This window comes from Tachypleus tridentatus, chromosome 8 (genome assembly GCF_004210375.1).
Source record: "Tachypleus tridentatus isolate NWPU-2018 chromosome 8, ASM421037v1, whole genome shotgun sequence".
Lineage (NCBI taxonomy): Eukaryota > Metazoa > Arthropoda > Merostomata > Xiphosura > Limulidae > Tachypleus > Tachypleus tridentatus.
Window position 1 is genome coordinate 156,867,329 of NC_134832.1, and position 18,914 is coordinate 156,886,242.

The window sequence follows — 18,914 nt, forward strand, 5'->3', positions numbered from 1 at the left end:
AGAAACCATTACCACAAACTGATTACCACATACTTCAGAAGGTAAAGGAGTTAGTAAATTTGTGTTCTTGGAAATGTTGTCCACGATAGCTTGTAAAACAAAAATTTAGTGGTATGAGAAATAAAAGAACAAAATATAATCACAATGAAATGAATTACAGGAACAAAGTAGATTGTAATGAAGTAAAAACCCAAATATACTTTGATATTTTAAAACAAATGATACTTTGAAGAAAATAATCTTCCTTAAGCCTCTTATCGTTTTGACTAAACCACTAAAAATTACTAAAAGAAGGAATTTCTGATAGATAGTTTTCAAAAGAAAAACTACAAACTTCTGATTTAAACCATAAACAATGATAAAGCACCCAAATCCAATTACAATAACACAGAACCATGCTTACTTACATGTTAAAACCAAGTACAGGGAAGTAGAATCATATTTACTTAAGCACCAAGACCAATTACAGTCAAGCAGAGCCGTGTTTGCTTGTGTACCAAGACCAATTACAGTCAAGCAGAGCCGTGTTTGCTTGTGTACCAAGACCAATTACAGTCAAGCAGAGCCGTGTTTGCTTGTGTACCAAGACCAATTACAGTCAAGCAGAGCCGTGTTTGCTTGTGTACCAAGACCAATTACAGTCAAGCAGAGCCGTGTTTGTTTTGTGTACCAAGACCAATTACAGTCAAGCAGAGCCGTGTTTGCTTGTGTACCAAGACCAATTACAGTCAAGCAGAGCCGTGTTTGCTTGTGTACCAAAACCAATTACAGTCAAGCAGAGCCGTGTTTGCTTGTGTACCAAAACCAATTACAGTCAAGCAGAGCCGTGTTTGCTTGTGTACCAAAACCAATTACAGTCAAGCAGAGCCATGTTTGCTTATGTACCAAGACCAATTACAGTCAAGCAGAACCATGTTTACTTATGTACCAAGACCAATTACAGTCAAGCAGAACCATGTTTACTTATGTACCAAGACCAATTACAGTCAAGCAGAGCCGTGTTTGCTTGTGTACCAAAACCAATTACAGTCAAGCAGAGCCGTGTTTGCTTGTGTACCAAAACCAATTACAGTCAAGCAGAGCCATGTTTGCTTATGTACCAAGACCAATTACAGTCAAGCAGAACCATGTTTACTTATGTACCAAGACCAATTACAGTCAAGCAGAACCATGTTTACTTATGTACCAAGACCAATTACAGTCAAGCAGAACCATGTTTACTTATGTACCAAGACCAATTACAGTCAAGCAGAACCATGTTTACTTATGTACCAAGACCAATTACAGTCAAGCAGAACCATGCTTACTTATGCACCAAGACCAATTACAGTCAAGCAGATTTGTGCTTATTTATGTACTATGAGCAATTAGAAAGAAACATGCTTACTTATATACTAAGAACAACTACAGTGAAGCAGAACCATGTTTATTTATGTACTAATCATTGTATTTCTTCAAGCAATAATCTGAAAGGTAGGAATTGCTAACTGTTTACATAGATTGCACTTGCAACAGGGTAGGTTAAAATACATTATAAAAATGACAACCATTTTACCACTGTTAACATAAATGGCATATTTTAACTGTATCATACTGTTATAAAAGCTACACACTTGTGGTCCAATACCAAATAAAAGAAATCACCGAGTTAAAACACTGACACCAATGCACAGCCTAATCATTCCTCCTTCTGATCCTTACAGAAATAAGATGGCCAAACAGCAACCTGAAAAAGCTTGTTATGATGTTGTTCACCCTAGCCGACTGCCATCTGGTGTGACATTGAACCTTGAATAGAGGACTGTAGTCCATATGTGGAACAGGCATGGCCATAAAGGTGCCAGACAAGACAAACTTAACTGCAGTGTCAGTGAGCTCATTTTCTAGAATACTGACATGGCCAGTTATCCATGGATGGAAACAGAAGATAGAGAAAAATGTATCAGTTGTTTCTGTACACCAATGAGAACAGTGTGATAACTTGTGAAGCAATGCCAGTACAAAGCTAAGAAAGTAAGTGTAAATAATACAATCAGTGTACTGCATAGCTTCTATATGATCTAGGGTAAGAGAAATGGCATGCAATTCAGCAGTAGACACAAAAACTGTAGAAGGGATCCTGTGTGCAATCACTAAACCACAACAAACTGTGGCAAAGCCCACAGAGTCACATAATTTTGAACCTCTGATTCACATGGGAATGTTACAAAATGTGTTGGCAAAGAGAAGACTGTACTTCTAATCAGGAAATCCACCTTCCTCAGATGACTGAATGAAAGGCCACATATAGGAATGGTAATAAGCCATGGTGAAATGGGCTGATCTCTGGGGACAGCAACATCATATCCAATGTCAGACCCAATTCAGCCAATTGCATCCAGATATGAAGAAACTTCTTGGAATTCAGTGTACAAAGTCTAGACAAGAGAAGTGCACAAAACCCCATGCAAAGACAAGGTCCTAAATAGTGAATGGGATCCAACATCTTCAGACAGAGGCCTTGTAGAACCATAGATCTGTTGCCTAGTGAGGATCAAATGAAGGCCAAAAGACCCTGAACAATTCATATGAATGGAGTTCCCAAAAGATGCTGTACTTGCATGTAGTACAATGAGCCTTTTAAAGAAGACAGAAACAAGATATTCTCTCTTGAGGAACACATCCCTGATTAAGGTTTCAAACTGAATTAGGTGGTCTATGGTGAGCCACAGTCAGAAGAACTCACAAGGAATCAAACAGGATGAGTATTAACCATCCTTTAAAGACATTACAGAAACAGCTAGTCAAAGCAATTTGATGATAATTAGGAGTTGTAGGATCCTTTTCAGGTTTAGAAAAATGTTGGGCAATAATCGCCTTGCCCCAAGCATAAGGAAAATGTTCTCCTGCCAGTTCCAATTAAAGACAACCAGAGGAGCAAGAGAGGAAGGAGTGAGATGATGCAGCATTTCGTAGTGAACATCATCAGGTTTGATTAATGTACTGCCAAATCAATGTAGAGCAGGCTAGAGTTCCATCAGCATATAGGGATGATTAGTCATTGAGATAACTGTTCCAAAAAGAGAGACAATCACTCTCCTTAAGACATGATGGCCAAAAAGGGAGGGGGAAAAAACAAAGCAAAAGTGCTGGAAAGGTTAGTAAAGCTCTCTCCAAGAGTATTGGCATTGCTTTGTACATCAGAAAAGCAACTTCCTGGCCACTGGAGAACAAGATGAAAAGGAATGGAAAGCATATCCCTAGTTCTCGTCCAATATGATTTGAAACTGGTAGTAGAAAAGCTGATGGTTGTGAACTTAATCACAGATTCCTTTTGGTTTTGACATCTGACCTGCTGAGCATAGATGTGGACCCCTGGAAAGCAATGAGGTTGAAAAGAGGGATACCTGCAAAGGTATCCCAACCCCATTTTTCAGCCTTTTGTACAGCTAGTAGGCTGGAGCTCACCATGGACAAGGAAATCATGGGAAATGTGTTAAAGTTTTTTATACAGAACAAATAGCTGCTTGAATGATGCAATTAATTACTGCCTCCATACAGTCATTAATAAGTGGAAGATTAAAAACAACAGGATTGAGTTCTGAAAGATGTTTGAAAGAGAGCCAGTCAACCTGCAATACCAACCTTCCATCACACAATTTGTCATTCTAGTATTAAAAAAAACTGCTAAAACGTGACAGTACTGGCAGGTTTCAGAAATGTTCCCTACAAGGAAAGATACATGGATTATAGGAATCAAGGCCTTAATGTCATCCAAATTGGAATGAAATCCACTGTATGAAAGTTGCCATTTTTATTTAGACAGAGGAGAACTGTTTACAACCACTCCATTTTTCTTTGCTAGAAGAAGGTCTGTCAACCTCCATGGATCCTGCCAAGGGTCAAGTAAAAGTAAATAATAGCATGAATGAATACTTATTCTGCCTTTCAGTATCAAAGAAGATGAAACTGAGCAGATAGTGGAAGCTGGGGCCAAAGAAGATGGACCTGGATAATTGCTGCAAGCAATGGTGGGGACAGAGACAGGAGTATATGTTGACTTGTCTGGTTTATCCCCTGAGGTAAAAAAATATTTACATGATGTGGAAAAAAAAAAAAGACTGACAGAGACAATGAAAGCTCTACCTGCAAAATAACTGTAGCAGTGTATGTGTTTGATGGAGCATGAGACAACAATTCTGAGCTTTTGGATAACAAATGTTTTTAAATTCTGTACCTCTCTCTCCTCCACCAATTTAGAACAGGAACATTAGTAAGACTGGTGGGAATGAACACAATTAATGCAGGAAGGGTCCATTTTCCATAAACTTTTCAGTGATATAACAACTTTACCAACATAATTATAAACATAGATCCAATATATCAGGCTGAATATTTTACATGCTTTTATAATTTCCAAATTCTTCTCAAACATTTAAAATGAATTAAAATAGAACTATCATGTTTTATTTAATATAACAACTTATCACTATAAACAGGGATAAACAGATTATTCTAATTTTATTAATTATTGACTTTTTTTTCAGTTCAAAATCCACAAAACTGATTAACTAGCTGAATGAATTGCTTGGAAACTGGTTAACTAGCTGAATGAATTGCTTGGAAACTGGTTAACTATCTGAATGAATTGCTTGGAAACTGGTTAACTAGCTGAATGAATTGCTTGGAAACTGGTTAACTAGCTGAATGAATTGCTTGGAAACTGGTTAACTAGCTGAATGAATTGCTTGGAAACTGGTTAACTAGCTGAATGAATTGCTTGGAAACTGATTAACTAGCTGAATGAATTGCTTGGAAACTGGTTAACTAGCTGAATGAATTGCTTGGAAACTGGTTAACTAGCTGAATGAATTGCTTGGAAACTGATTAACTAGCTGAATGAATTGCTTGATAATAATGGAACTTAAACACTTAAAGAAAACATTCAATTTAGTCTTTTTAAACATTTTGTGTTGAATTTAGAAGCTGCATGCACTTAGTAATAAAACATTAAACATGACTGAACAACATGTAACATCCAGTTGGGTAATATTACCACTGAACATCATATTTACTTACTTGTCGCTTGGTCACAACTATCTTTGGTGTTGCAATCAACATCCTTCCAAAACCCTGATGGATAGGGGATGAGAGCACCATTACCATCAAGGAAAGCCAGAGACACAATGGATTCCTTCAGTCTATAGATAGTTCCTACAAATAGAATTATACATTGTTGGACTTAACTCATACATGTGACACATTTCATTTGTTTCCAATCTTCTACAAACATTTATTAACAAAGTTTCTTCTCCATGTTAAAACAAAAATTACGTCAAATATATATTTCTGTTAATTATTCTGAATTACAACATCCAGTTACTGTGTCATCAGACCATATCAAAGACCAGTGTGACAACTGTCCTCCATCACTATTGACTAAAACTGAATAGTTTACACTTTAAAACAAGTAGAACTAGGCACAAAAAACAAATATACAACTTCTTAGATCATACCAGCATTCTGAAATAATGGAAATATAAGGCAGATTATATTAAGGTCTTGGGTTTTGTTAGCTGCAAGGAAATGTTGCTGATTTAACACTCCTATTTAAAAGTGGGGCCTAATAGGCCCCAGAGCAACTTGAAAGGTTATTAATATTAGGCTAATAATTTTGTATTTAAATGAAATTGCCATTTAAATCCATTAATGAATGGATTAACGAGATTCCCACTGTCCCTATCTACTATCTAGCGAAACCACAGCCAGGGGAATGAGCTTGGAGAAATCAGGACTAGAAACGTCTTTTCGTAGGAGTGTTAAAAAAAGGATTTAGATAATTTATTGAGTTTGCCAGTTATCACAATTTAAATTATAAGTATAATTTGCATAGAAATAACTTTAACAGTGTCATGAAAGAAAAGAATCTTGATGTAAGGGTTGATCAATCTCTACAGCTATAAAAGTAGAATGCTGTTGCTAGTGGTGGGACAAACAGGATTTCAGGTTGTATCTACAAAAAATATTGAACACAAGTCTAAGAAGTTATAATTTCATTGTATAGGTCACTGGTTAGGCCAAATTTGGAATAGTGTGTTCAGTTTTGAGGTCCTTACCTTAACAAAGACACTGAACTGTTGGAAATAATTCAGACAAGCATTGCTAAAATGAAGCCTGGGATGGAGGGGTTGTTATAGAAGAGAAAGAGGGGATTTAATTAAGATATCTAAGTTTGTAAAGATGAGACTAATAAATTTGTTAATAACTTTTGGTTAATTCAATTCATCCACATTATTCTTCAAGATATAGAGATGATTCACATGAGACTGTGACAAGGTGGAGTGCATATAACTTTTCAGCTTCCTTTGCCTAGAAAATGATCTTTTAGCATTACTTGTGGTCAAGTATTTCTAACTTATAAATTCTGAGCAGAGAGAAAACTGATGAACAAATGTTCTGAAGCACATTTTTTTTCCAAACATAATATATGAAAGTCTTTTATGAAACTAGAATGTTCTTGGCAAGAACACTGTGTACTTGTTTAGTTTCATACTTCATGCAATTCTTTGATTTTAACAACACCAAGTTGGTTACATTAGTAGGCAGCACAATTCCATCCTTAAGAGTGAGTGGAGACATGCCTCACTGCAGAAAATCCTTGGGTGGAGAAACCAGTGAAGATCTCTGATTTGGGGATGCCCTTCAAATCCCTCTAAACAATAACTCCTCATTGAGGGATAAAAGTTGCATGTGGAGTGACCTCAATAAGTATATAACAATATCCCCAATGTCCTTCAAATTCAAAAATAGTTTAATGTGTTTTGGGGTAGATGTTTCTACCAAGATATCCTCAGAAGCTACCTTCATAACTGACTTAGGAGAGCCAGCAAGCTCTTCCAAATAAAAAAGGGAGACATTTGCCATAAAGGTTTGTCTAACAAAGAATGCAGTATGGGAAAATAAGATACAGGTGTAAAAGATGGTGAAGATTGCTGATCAGAGTCCATAAAACATTGTTATTTACTAATGATCTGTTTTTGTATTTAAATTTGGAGGATCCATAATGAAATAAGCAAGTTTCATTGCCCACTTACCACACTCACCATGAAGTCCTACAAGGGGATGCATTAAAATGCCAAACAAGGACACTGCAGCAATGTCAGGGTTTCATGAGCACTATACCCAAACACTAGCATCGGACATAATATCCACAACACTGGTACTCAGTTGGCCCTTGCCCAACAGGACCAGCTGACTGATCCTGGGAGGTTTTCCAAAAGCTATTCATCTACAGGAATTCAAGGCCAAAGTGGTGTGTTGGGATTGCACCACTCAACCATCAGGGTTATCTCCTCCCCTTCATGGGTCACCACTCAAAACTAAAAATACAGAACCTTTCCTGGGATGTCCTTTCACCACATACAGGAATTCACCCCAAGGGGATCACACTGTCTTGGTTAATAAATAATGTTAAGTATGCATACTAAGAGGTAGTGACCAGACTATTCTTAAGCCAATCAATAAAAATTTTTATACAAATATTTAAGTTACTCGGGAAAATATATTTACAACTTTTTCATAGGCTAGACTACTCAGGTGCAGAAAAATAGTATTTCAGTGTGATATATAATACTATTTAAAATTATCTACAATTGCCCACAGGACATTTTTTCACCCTCTCCTTATGAGGAAATGTGTTTGGTTAATCTTAGTGTAATGGTTGATTAGTTTCTTAACCCATCCAAGTAGTGTACTGTTGCTAGTGGTAAAGCATATAGGATTTTAAGTTGTATCTAAAGCAAAATTGAATACAAGTCTACAGATGTTATAATTCCATTGTACAGATCATTGGTTATGCCACTTTTGGAGTATTATGTTCAGTTTTGGGTTCCTAATCTATCTTGGGAAGGACGTTGAAGTGTTGGAAACAGTTCAGAGAGGGGCTACTAGAATGGTGGCTTCGATAGATGGTCTGTCATGAGATTTTTGAAGGTGTTTTCTTCCTAAGAAGTCACGACCTACCAGCAGTGGAATTGCTAAGATGAATATGACCACACATAAAGAGACATTTCGGTCATTACATGAAACTTGTTTGAGAAATTGAATAGATATACATATTACAGCTGCATTGCACAGAGAAAACAATTAAACAATAAATTTCTTAAGACTTTCATCTGCTTCAAGGATTAATTTCTTTAAGTCTGTCTTGATGGGGGGGGGCAAAAAATAGCTTTACATCCCTTTTTCCATTCAAAGTTGTTTGGAATTTAATAATACTGTTTAAATAATGTTGTTTTACAAATCTAAATAATGTTTCTACAAAAAATAAGTGCTAAGTCTGATCTGGTAGATTTGGAATTAAAGTTTGACTTTAATTTCTGTGATTCAAGTTGGAAGATAGCCATTTAGAGAAATACGATCATGCCATTACTTAATTATATATTTTGAGCTTTGACACATATCAACAAGAAATGCAATGAATCTTAAAGTAATACAGAACAAGTAATATGTGTCATTAGTTTAGATGATTAACAGCAGACTGGAAGTTAGAAATCATCAGAAAAATCTGAACCACAAAATTCAGAAGAATAATTTAAGAAATGCAAAAGCCAAAATGTTGCATAGTAAAAACATTGTTTTTTGGACTTTTGTGGTTTTATAAATAGTTTGGGCAAAAGTATAACCTTTCACAAATACACACATATAAATGAGGTTAAACATAGACTGTATGATGTAAAAAACAAATCTCAGTTGCTGAAGTATATTTGTAATCTTGTAATCACAATTTTTCAACCTTGTTCAAGTAATTATAATAAGTGTGACAGTTCTTTTACAGTCATAAGAACAAACTCTATTTCAATTAAATAACGGGTACTGATAACATTAAGACAAATAATTATTAAAGTACAGATAAGAGAAGTTAACAGATTTGTTTTACTACAACTAAATTCAACAACACAAAACATGAAGTTATAATTTGTAATATGTTATTTATCTTTGCCATATCTCTTAAAGTTACAATATTTTAATGTTGAGACATTATGAATTCTGAGAAGCACTGGTACAAGTCCCTGAATGACTGTTGTGGTTTATTCACTCAAAATAGCTTTTTCATGTGACAAAAATATTTTACAAACATTAAAATTTTAATACAGTAAAGGCTAACTAGGCTTAAAATATTTTTTTTATATAAATAAAAACACAAAAACATCTAGGTAGTTAAGATTAATGCATAATTACCATAACTTTTTACTAAAACAAGTTTGTTCAAAAGATTACCTTAACAGAAGAATAAAAATGTGCACATTTATAATGCAAAACTATTTTCATTTATGTATAATTATAAAACTATTTAACAAAAAGTAACATGTATTCAGAAGTAACACTTTTTTTTTTCCTATTTTAACGTTTTTACAAAGAAAAAACGTTAGGTGACACCTGTGAATATCTTATAATGTTTTAAATGGTAGAACCATTCTCATTACAAAATGTATCTTTATATGGTAAGTCCACAGATCCTTCATACTCACAGCCATGATCATACAATATCAATTCAATCATGTATTTAACTGTCTTTTATTTCACAAGAACTTACCACTGGGAGAAACTATGACTGGGTGGGTAAGACGGTGATCACAGTCTGATGGGAACGTTAGCAGAATTACAAGAATGGAACCAAGACTAGTTCCTACCCACAAGCTAGGGCTAGTTGTAGGATCTTGAAGACAACAAAATGTATGGAAAACAAACACTTGGTTACAAATAAAAGTAGTAAATTAAGTATTTTATAAAACATTACAAATGAGTAATATAATTCAAGTGATTTGTACAACACTAGGAATACAACTAAATGAGGTATTACAGTGGTGAGATAACTACCCAGACCCCTGGTTGCACTGGTATGTATTTAACTTAACAAGGAATGCGTGTGAAAGTCAACTTTTTCAGAAATTTTTTATATCAAACATCTGCATTTCTTTGCCACATTATGGTTTAATTTTTTAAAACTATTTTAATTCTTTATCACATGTTTTTAGACAGCTTTGTCATGACATGTCAATAAACAGATCTACAACTGAAATAAATATGGAAGCTAACTATCGTTAATACTTTTGATCTAGTATACACTTTACACAACTATTTGAATAACACGAATCAGTCTGAATTTCTACAACACAACTCTATTAAGCAAGACACAATAACAATATTAACTTATCGAATATATAACACCACATCTGTTTGCAAAGAAGAAAAGCAAGCTAAAACCAAGTCAAACTTAATACAATGATCAATTAGCAAGTAACTATTTTTAACATCTTAAAACCAACATTTCAATTTGCATGGTGCCACAAAACAATGTTGGTCAGATTGCAGACTGAGATCAGATGCAGATAAAGTAACTCAAACAATTTAAATTTAAAGCAACTCTCTGACTTTATACTACCAGTCAGACTTCCAAAATCTGGACATCCCTTTTCCTGCTAATTTTAAGAAAATGTATAGATACTACTTTTACAGTATCACAATGTTTATATATTTTCTGTTTGATATAAAATACTGCATAGAGTACAATATAATAAAGTACAATAGTGTCCAATAACATTTTTTCCTCTTTTTCTCTTCAGATTGGTCTGTACAATATTTTATTTTTGACTATAATACTTTCTTATGCACATTACTCTTGGTGTACAATAAGATGAATTATAGAAATGCAGTTTTCTTAGTGGCAAAACTCAGGACCCATAGTTGCTGAACTTGGGAGGGACAGCTGTACTTCTTTAGAATATAGCTTCAGCATTGAATGCTTTAATAAATTCTCTACTATGAGAAACATTACTATTATCATTAAGAAAAAAACTTTAAAAAATAAGAAAACCAGGTAAAAAAAGCAGTAAGATCAACTTCAAAACTAAAATATTTTTTACTTTAAGACATCATACCACTTCTATTACTAAAGGAATCAGCAAAACAAAGCCACTGGACAACCTCAGCACTAACATTTTCTAAACTGGACACACTTGAGCTTCTGGACCAAGAAAATGAACTGTCGATCTTCTCTGCATGAGTGGAAAACATTTTATCATAAATAAAACAATTAAAATGCCATAAAAGAAATGTACAAACAGAAGAGTCTTATTCAAAGTGTAAACTTGTACACATTTATATAATAAAAAACATACTTTAGGAATCACACTCCATTTATTACAACAAAATCTTTTAACAATTTGAAGTACACAAACATTAGATATCAATTAAATTACTGAACAGAAATTTTCCTTTAGTTAACTCATAAATTTAATTAAGTAAATAATAAACAAATTTTAAGGAAGGATTATTATTACAGCTTGCAGGAACAGATCACTTATAGTGATGCATGTGAATCCTGCAATTAATAAAGGTCTTTAAAAACAACAGAATGCTTTAGTGTTTAACATCTCAGCAAATTTAGAAAGATATAACATTTATACTATAAACAAACAATGCAGAGATATAAAAATGTCAAAATATTGTGTGTATGAAATTCAAAATATAAATGTGAAACTACCTGACAATCACACATTTCAAACTCAAATATTTTGTTCATTAAAGAAAATGCCTATTGTTAAAAATTGAAATTTTACTTATAAAACAAAAGTTCCCAATAACTTTCTTTTCTGTTATAACACTGAATACTACTATTTTTAACTTTCCTTTCTGTCATAACACTGAATACTACTATTTTTAACTTTCCTTTCTGTTATAACACTGAATACTACTATTTTTAACTTTCCTTTCTGTTATAACACTGAATACTACTATTTTTAACTTGCTTTTCTGTTATAACACTGAATACTACTATTTTTAACTTGCTTTTCTGTTATAACACTGAATACTACTATTTTTAACTTGCTTTTCTGTTATAACACTGAATACTACTATTTTTAACTTGCTTTCTGTTATAACACTGAATACTACTATTTTAACTTGCTTTTCTGTTATAACACTGAATACTACTATTTTAACTTGCTTTTCTGTTATAACACTGAATACTACTATTTTAACTTGCTTTTCTGTTATAACACTGGATACTACTATTTTAACTTGCGCTCTGTTATAACACTGAATACTACTATTTTTAACTTGCTTTTCTGTTATAACACCGAATACTACTATTTTTAACTTGCTTTTCTGTTATAACACTGAATACTACTATTTTTAACTTGCTTTTCTGTTATAACACTGAATACTACTATTTCTAACTTTCTTTTCTGTTATAACACTGAATACTACTATTATTTTTTTATCAGAAAATTAATGGTAAAGATTTATTTTATTTATCTTTTTACATTTTTTCTCTTTTTCCACATGTGATATCTCTTCTCATTTATACAAAATTCTGTTAATTTCTATGAATCTGCTAAAGTAAACATAAATCTTTTATTAACCATGTTAGAAATTGTGCAATAAATTTTAGTGTACATAGAGTCAAATGCTTACATACAGTACAGAATTATTTAGGTTAGATAAACATATAAAGGAAACACTAATGCCAAGCAGATGCAGAAGTTTAACACAAGCATAAAAGTTTACAGAACATAAATATAAAATATTTCTACTGCATTTCAGAAATCTTCACAACGAAACAGGAAACCAAGAAATGAGCATGAGGTGTCCTGAAATACACTGCTGGCCAAAATCTTAAGGCCAATGAACATAAAAAATATTAAATATTAAAAAAGTTTTTTATTTTTATTTTCCCTTTTCTTATTTTCATCTTTCGAAGCTCTACTCAAGTTGTTTAGTCTAACAACACAAAATGCATATTTTTTCTTTATATTCTTTGGCCTTACAATTTTGTCCAGCAGTGTATTTGTAATTTTCAAGAAAAGCTATAGAAATCAGTTATAATTTCTGTACAGTTGAAGGGAATAAAAAAAATGCATTTACCATCCCATCTGTCCCTACTAATTAATTTACTTTTATAACTATCAACTACAAATGATTTAAAATGAAACTTAAAAATCATAAATAAAAATGGTACAAAACTATTATCTTTCCAAGAAAAGAATATGCAATATATTTATATACAAGCTTTGATTCAGGTTATTACTTCTTTTCTGAAACAAAGAACCAGACATAATACCACACAAATGTACATAAACATTTATACTAACAGTTTTATCTTGACGTAAACCTCCTAACGTTTTATCTTGACGTAAACCTCCTAACTTTCTCTTTTATTTTATTTTTATAGTTACCAAGCTCATACACAAACTGGGTACCAAATGGCTATTGTAGATTGTGATAAAACAGTTTGTGTGCACTTTTAGAAAGTATTTACTGACACTTAACTAATTTATATATAATTACTTAGTGACAACTTTAATTATAGTGAAAGCAAAATTTATCTAAATGTTTTGAATTCAATGAGTAAACTCTATTTGGGTTAATTTATTGTACACAAAATAAAACATTAAAAATGAGGTTTAACACTTCACTCTTTTCCAATTTGCATAACAAGAGAGACAAGAGTTAAAGTGAAAAACATTAAATAATTAAGATTGTATTTAGTACTGATGATATAATTATCATAAACAGAAAATGTATTTCCAATACACACCTCACTCATGTAACAGCTTTCCCATTCATTTCTATCCTCTATATGCAGAGTTCTCCACACTGATACTTTTTTAATGTGTTACAAGTGTGCTGTAGCATGCAAGCAAGAATGTAACAACCCACCACTTCAACCTTCACTTCAATATTATGCAAAAAAAAGACAATAACTTCCAATATGATACTACTCACATAATAGCTGAACTTCCACATTGCACTGAAGGTATCAATGCAAAACTTAATCAGAGAGCGTCTGAAGAGAGCTCCTGGAGTGTATCTTCTCTCTGCAGAGGTATACATCCACGGGAGATCTGAATCACATATAATCTTCACCCATTGTGAAAATATGTTACTATAATGGGTGGGAAAGGAGCACATCAAGAAGCAACTAAACATGAAAATAATGTAGAGGTTAGGGTGCATCAAAGCTTCCAGTCCAAAATCAGATGATACTGGGTGTTTTCTATTCTACCAGTATGATGGGGTCTCAAATGTTCTCCTCTCAAGCCTAGGAAGCAGAAGGAAAAAACTTCTATTCCAACCTCTAGGCAGAGCAAACTCAGAATACAAATGTTTGGTAGGTTTTTTTTGTCCCCCTGTGGACTGGATAATAAATTCCTAATGGCACCTTGGTTTTTATTTGAGTTAACCATCATATTTCATTTCTCTATTATATTGTCACTTGGGGACAAAAAAAACCTACCAAACACACATTTTAGGACTTAAATTTGTGCTTAATTCAACACCAGTCCATATGGGAACCAACATCATGGCAGTAGAAGAATAAGGGGTCCCAGCTGGAGGAGTGAACTGCATTTTGGTGGATCATCTCCAGTAAATAACCGTGCAGCACTGGATATCATATAATCGGGCCCACAGTGGAAGGAGGGTTCATATTGTCTATAACAACAGAACACAATTAACCTGCTCAGAAATGAAGGGAACTGATACCTCATGGCTCAGATCTGGTAAGTGACAAGAGCTCCCACTCTCTAGTCTAAGAAGTGAGAGATAATGCTATGTGAAGTCTGGAGGACTGTAATACTGGAAAAAGTGCAATGGACGACTATGATAGTCCATAAGTTAATACAATCTGGTGCAGACATAGTTATAATGCAAAACACCATGAAGATTAACTCACTAGTGGTCTTGTGGAATACTCCATCTCAGCTGTTGGCATTATACACTAGTAAGAATTTATAGATTACTACACCTGGATAAGCATTACTTGTCACAATGTGAGATCTAACATATACATTAGTGAACTTACTCATTCACAGATGGACCAAGGTGTGAAAAATGGCAACAGGTGATATTTGATATCTAGATAAGGAGATGTCCACGTGATGAAGATATTGGGAGATGAAATGTATTAAATGTAGTCCACATACTAGCCTGAATAATCTTCTCCAAAAGATGACAGAAATGGGCAGCCAGAGAAAGGGAGAGAGGTGACAGATCTGATGATAAAACACTTCAAAAAAGAATTAGGAAATGAAAAATAACAAAGAATAAGCCAATCAGATAAGCTAGTAGATCCATCCTTTAAGGGTGGTATGGAAAGTATAAGAGAAAGAAAGAGAAGGTTCCAGCAGATGATCAAATAATAACTGAAACTATGCAAAGAAGCCATGCAAGCAATACAACATTGTAGGATCAGAACAAGAATATAAAAAGGAAATGGAAGAGAAATGGGAGTGAATATGATGCCATCTTCAGGAGTCACTGACATTTTGAAAAAAAATACCATGATCCAGATATAGCAGAAAATAAATATGGTAACAAAGAACACATTATCCATTGACAGCAAAAACATCTAACTAATGTTGACCACAGGTGATATGGAACAAAAACTAGAATTGAAGGACAAGAGGTACATGAAACAGCGACTTGAGGTTTGAAATGAGGTTCGGCAAGGGCATGAAGAACCACGGTGAGGTCCCAATCAAAAAGACAAAAGGAACAAAACAAAAGTTCTCAATGGAAATAGAAGGTACTGAGCAAGACTGTTCCATAGCTGTGAACGATAGTAATAGAAAAAAAAAAAACCACTGTCAAACAGCCAGGTAAAAAGTTCAGACAGGTGAGTAACAGTAGGATGGGAAAGGAGGTAACCATGACAACTTGCAAAAAATTCTATTTTTTTTCCAAAAAATGTCCTACATAAAAATGAAACCATATAGAGGTCCTATACATAAGTTAAGGGTAGATGGACATTAATTAAAGATGCACTCCTATCTAGGAGATCCCAACAACAGAGGAGTCATACTTGAAGGAATAGGGTCAAGGAAGACAAATACACCAATATGGAGTATGAAAGGGAACAAATATCCTCTCACAAGCCCTCAGGAGAGTGGTGAATAGCCTCAGACAGAAAATGGATGAAAGGTATTTTGGGATGGTGAAAAGAGGTAAACAAAGACAAGAAAACTGGGTTTGGTAAATCTCACAGTCATCAGGGTGAGAACCCTCACACTTGGATTAGATATACTAAAAAGTTGAGAGATGAGAAATGGAAAACCCAAACAATAGTACACTAAAGCACAGATATAAGGTATGAGTGAGATAAAGAATGCTAACTTCAGAACATAATTGTGCTAAACACTGGAAAAGAACAGAAACCAGGCAGTAAGAGGAAGAAGCAGAGTAACCATAAAATATAAGAGACACAAACAGGGGTACAGGGATACTAAAATGATATCTTGAATGAAAAGACTTATCATGTGAGGTTAAGATTTCTGAAATAATTTTCTCTTTAATAAAGTGTTGAAGGAGTGAAGTACTTAGAATGAGTTGAACACCATTTATGATATTTTTGTTGTAGTTTGTGGTGTGAATGGTAGGACTTGTAGTCAATAGAAAATTTGTCAGTAGTCATCTGCACTAAGCAATTTTTATTTTTCTAGCATGCTGATTTAGCTTTGGAAATTCATTTCCTTCAGATGTTGTGGATGCAGTAAATTTGTAGGAGTTCATAGAAATAATTAATAAATATTTGAATAATAAAAGTGTTTTATTTTTAAAGTTCAGTTCAGTGAACAGGATGACCTAGAAGAACCAAAACACTTCTGTTTTGAAATTTTGTTATTCAACATCCCTTATTCTCCAGATTTAAATAACCTCCAGTAATGTACAAGGTTCACATTTTGTATATCACAGTTTTGCAACATATGCCCCTCAGTATAAATATGTTCACCTCAACATTTTGTATGTCTGTCTTGCAACATGCTCACCCTAAAATGAATTTCTATTTTGTAATGAGAGAAAAGTTTTTTAACTTGTCATGTTACACTGTTTGTTTTGCACCTCTAATGAATAGCTGTCATCATATAAATGGTTAAGATTACAAGTACATTTTATATACTTCCAAATTATCCAAATTTTACATGTGTGTGTGTGTGCGTGCACACCATTATAGTACTTCCAAATTATCCCAAGTTTTCATGCATTATACAATGTCTTTTAAATCTAATTAGAATATCTGTTTTTTCTTGTTCATTCTTTAGTTACACAAGGATTTATAAGTTTTTTTGCTGGAGGAAAAGTTATAGTTGGCACAGGATGAGGACCACAGTGAGAAACAATTCATGCATGCTAGGGTGCAAATGTTAAGCTTTGACAAAAGTGACAGGCAGGTAAAAAAGAGGAACAACAACAATTAGGGTTATAAAAACTTGAACAGATAGTGTCAACCATATTCCTTAAAAGAAAATCCACTGATGTGCTCAACATCAGAAGACTATTTAGTGTGAACCTTGAGACTTGGCCGTACTGATCACCGAGGTCAGGGTCTTTAATATGTCATCTGTTGCTGAAGTGTGGAGTTACTTTTTCCACATCCAGAATTTTCTTTCTTAAGGACTACTTAAAGCATTTACTGTCTATCAAATACTTTAAGCTAAATAAACAGCATTACATTTTAACTATCATGTATCATACCACTCTCTACATGCTAACAATAAAATCCTAAGTTCTTTAATTATGTCAACAACTAACTAGTTCTCAAAGTACTTGCTTTACAACACCTAAATAGTCTATTATAGGTGAAATGATAAAAAAGAGGCACACAAAGAATCTTGTTTGTACAAAACAATTTAGTCAAAATATTTTCCAGCATATCATACTGCTAATCAGTCATTGACCAATAAGAAATTTCAAAGCATAGAAAACAGAAAAAAAATAAAAAAATAATAAATTGACTTTTTGGTTTGTATAAAATAAATAAGATTAAAGGGAATACCAGCAAAAATTTAGAAATAACAAATATTTTATTGTTCAAAGTTAGCAGAAAGCATTAGTGGTAATTACCAAAGAGACCAGCTAGGCAACTCTGATCTGACAGAGATGTGGGTGTCGTCTTTCAACCACCAGGGAATGATCAGCAGGCAAAGAAACAAAACAAAAAACAATACTACATAAACATACTCACACATTAGTTATGGAAATCTCTTTCAGTTATAATAAAACCAAATTGTTTTGAAAGTTATTACCCCAAAGTAGAACATTTTATACAGTAAATAAGGATCAATACCATGAACAAAATAAAAAACTTTTAACCATGATTATAGTTAACATATATATTCCTGAAACCTCAAGTGTTAAAAATTAATCTTTCTCTACATCTCACCAAGGTTTCTCAGACTAACTGAAAACATATTTTAAAAGTAAAATAAAAAATAGCTCTGATGGATTAAGAATACTATTAAGGCAAGAAAAAAGTCAATGAATCTTTCCAGTTCTGACACCTTAGATAACACAAAAGTTTATTGTCAAGATAAAATACATATAAAAAATGATATTGATAACAATTTATGTACATAACTTCCAGAATTACATTGAAAATACTGTTTTGTTTAGCTGTACTGATAACATAAAAATTATGTGAATGTAACTTTTTATTGCAGCAAGAACCATATCACCACTAATAATGAGCATGTCAAAGCACTATTCAGTACAGGTTAATATCATTAGCAATCTACATCTTTACAAAATACCTTTCAAGTTAAAATCTATATAGATCATACAACTATATATTTATGGTTACCAGCAATCAAACCAGTATAAAAGGTGCAAGTGCATTAAGTACAAATATTATTAATAAAAGTATATCAATATTTGTTTCAAACTTATGTTTCATCAAAAGGAATAGCTTCATAACTGTTATTTACATTAATTGTCAATAGATGATTAAGATCAGTACTATAAAACAATAAAGAACTTAATATAAGAAAATTTCATTTTTTTTTTTTTAATAACAATTCATTGCACTTTTCAGCTATATTCCAAGGGTCATGATGGAAGTTGCCTGTGGTAATAGCATCCAAAATTGTTAGGGATAT

General features: G+C 33.2%; 1 protein-coding gene across 1 annotated transcript in view; it reads right to left on the bottom strand.

The window, feature by feature from the left end:
• Nucleotides 1-18,914, bottom strand: part of LOC143224057 (syntaxin-binding protein 5-like) — a 57,762-nt gene that overhangs the window by 14,271 nt on the left and 24,577 nt on the right. The window contains exons 7-11 of the mRNA XM_076452520.1: nt 17,884-17,932; nt 10,920-11,036; nt 9,575-9,697; nt 5,059-5,193; nt 7-89 (exon numbers count right to left, since the gene is read on the bottom strand). Coding sequence (XP_076308635.1) covers nt 7-89; nt 5,059-5,193; nt 9,575-9,697; nt 10,920-11,036; nt 17,884-17,932 — 507 coding nt within the window. The remainder of the gene's footprint in view (nt 1-6; nt 90-5,058; nt 5,194-9,574; nt 9,698-10,919; nt 11,037-17,883; nt 17,933-18,914) is intronic.